The 2,033-nt window shown below is 30.6% G+C and overlaps 1 protein-coding gene across 1 annotated transcript in view; it reads right to left on the bottom strand.

Moving 5' to 3' along the window:
- Window positions 1-242: 242 nt before the first annotated feature.
- Window positions 243-2,033, bottom strand: part of LOC123513472 (protein PXR1-like) — a gene marked incomplete at both ends in the record, with an annotated part of 4,106 nt that continues 2,315 nt past the window's right edge. Inside the window, 1 exon segment of the mRNA XM_045270634.1 lies at window positions 243-565. Coding sequence (XP_045126569.1) covers window positions 243-565 — 323 coding nt within the window.

The raw sequence follows: 2,033 nt of genomic DNA, 5'->3' as shown, positions 1-2,033 counted from the left end.
TTTTTGTTCTTTTGTGTTGTTTTTGTTCATCGTGTTCATCTTCGTTTTCTTCTTCATATGATTGTCATTGTTATTATTACTGTTATTCTTCTTCTTCTTGCTATTATTGTTGTTATTATTATTATTGTTATTATTATTATTATTATTATTATTATTATTATTATTATTGTTATTATTATTGTTATTTTCTTCTTCTTATTTTTTCTTGTTGTTCTTGTTCTTCATTTTCTTCTTCTTTTCTTTTTCTTGTTTTATTTATTTATTTTCTTCTTCTTCTTCTTCTTCTTCTTCTTCTTCTTGTTCTTGTTCTTGTTCTTGTTCTTGTTCTTCTTCTTCTTCTTCTTCTTCTTCTTCTTCTTCTTCTTCTTCTTCTTCTTCTTCTTCTTCTTCTTCTTCTTCTTCTTCTTCTTCTTCTTCTTCTTCTTCTTCTTCTTCTTCTTCTTCTTCTTCTTCTTCTTCTTCTTCTTTCTCTTCTCCTTCTTCTTATCCTTCTCCTTCTCCTTCTCCTTCTCCTTCTCCTTCTCCTTCTTCTTCTTCTTCTTCTTCTTCTTCTTCTTCTTCTTCTTATTATTATTATTATTATTATTATTATTATTATTATTTATATGAGGATGATGATGATGATGATGACCACCACCACCACCACTTTTATCACCGGGAAATCTCTCTTACAATTCGATCGAAAATTCATGAAGTGACTTTTAAATCGAGGCGGGAACAGTAAATAATTCTGTCTGGGTTTTCTTTCTATTGAATCGAAATTTAATGTGTGTGAGAGATGGTGCCATTTGTCCGTCTGCAGGGTAACTGAACACACACACACACACACACACACACACACACACACACACACACACACACACACACACACACACACACACACACACACACACACACACACACACACACACACACACACACACACACACACACACACACACACATGCCCTGTCCTTGCTTTAACTCTACCCAATCGTTCCTTTAGCTTTTGTTATTACTAGTATGTTAATTATTGTGTTTCTCCTCTTTATTTTCTCTATCTTATTTATATTGTTTAGTTTTATTTGCTAGTGTGTTTAAAGTTGTGTGTTTTTGTTTTTCTTTATTTTTCATTTTGTTTTTTGTTTCTATATTTTATTCCTAGTTTGTTTATAGTTTTTTTGTTATTGTTATTGTTGTTTTCGTTTTAGTGTGTGTGTGTGTGTGTTTGCCTGTTTGGTTAAGTTTTTCTCTCTTTTCTTTCTTTGTATCTTTATTTACTTTTTTTTTCGTTCATTTATCTATTTACTTATTTATATATTAATCTATTCATGTTTTGTAAATTGATTGCTGTAACATTTCTTTTTTCCGCTTTTTATGTATTTTCCTTGATGTTTTTATCTTGACATTAAGTTTCTCATTTGATGTGGATAAAAAAAAAAAATGTGCGTTGGTTCTTCTCTGTGTATCTTTTCACATTAGACTTGCGTAAAATGATACAAACTTCTTTATCGAATCTTTATCTTAATTTCGTCTCTTGAGTCCAGTAAATATTTAGACTTTTCATGGTCACAACTTTTAATTCAACTTTTTCTTATTTGATTAGTGTAGAAATAATAAACCTCTTCTTTCTTATATATTTTTTTTTTTTATCACCAGCTCATAATTTCCTCAGAGTAAATAAATCTAACTTTTTTTTCCCCTATTGTAATCCTCATTTTTATCACAATTTCCTGCGTAGGTTTAGATGGAAAATAAAAAAAATCTACTATGAATCCTAATCACCCTCTTCAATTTCCGCGCGTCTTGTGTACGATAATTGACGTACGATGTCTCATAATTTCCTTCAAGTAAATATAACACTTTTTCCCTATTGTAATCCTCACTTTTATCACAATTTCCTGGGTATATTTAGATAGAAAATATGTGCATCTATTTTGAACCTCTCTCTCTCTCTCTCTCTCTCTCTCTCTCTAAACTCTACTCCTCTTTATTTTCAGCGCGCCTGGTGTACGATAATTGACGTACGACGGAATTTTGAATGCGCTATCAAT

This window comes from Portunus trituberculatus, chromosome 36 (genome assembly GCF_017591435.1).
Source record: "Portunus trituberculatus isolate SZX2019 chromosome 36, ASM1759143v1, whole genome shotgun sequence".
In the NCBI taxonomy this organism is placed as follows: Eukaryota; Metazoa; Arthropoda; class Malacostraca; order Decapoda; family Portunidae; genus Portunus; species Portunus trituberculatus.
This window is presented reverse-complemented; position numbering and strand designations above follow the sequence as displayed.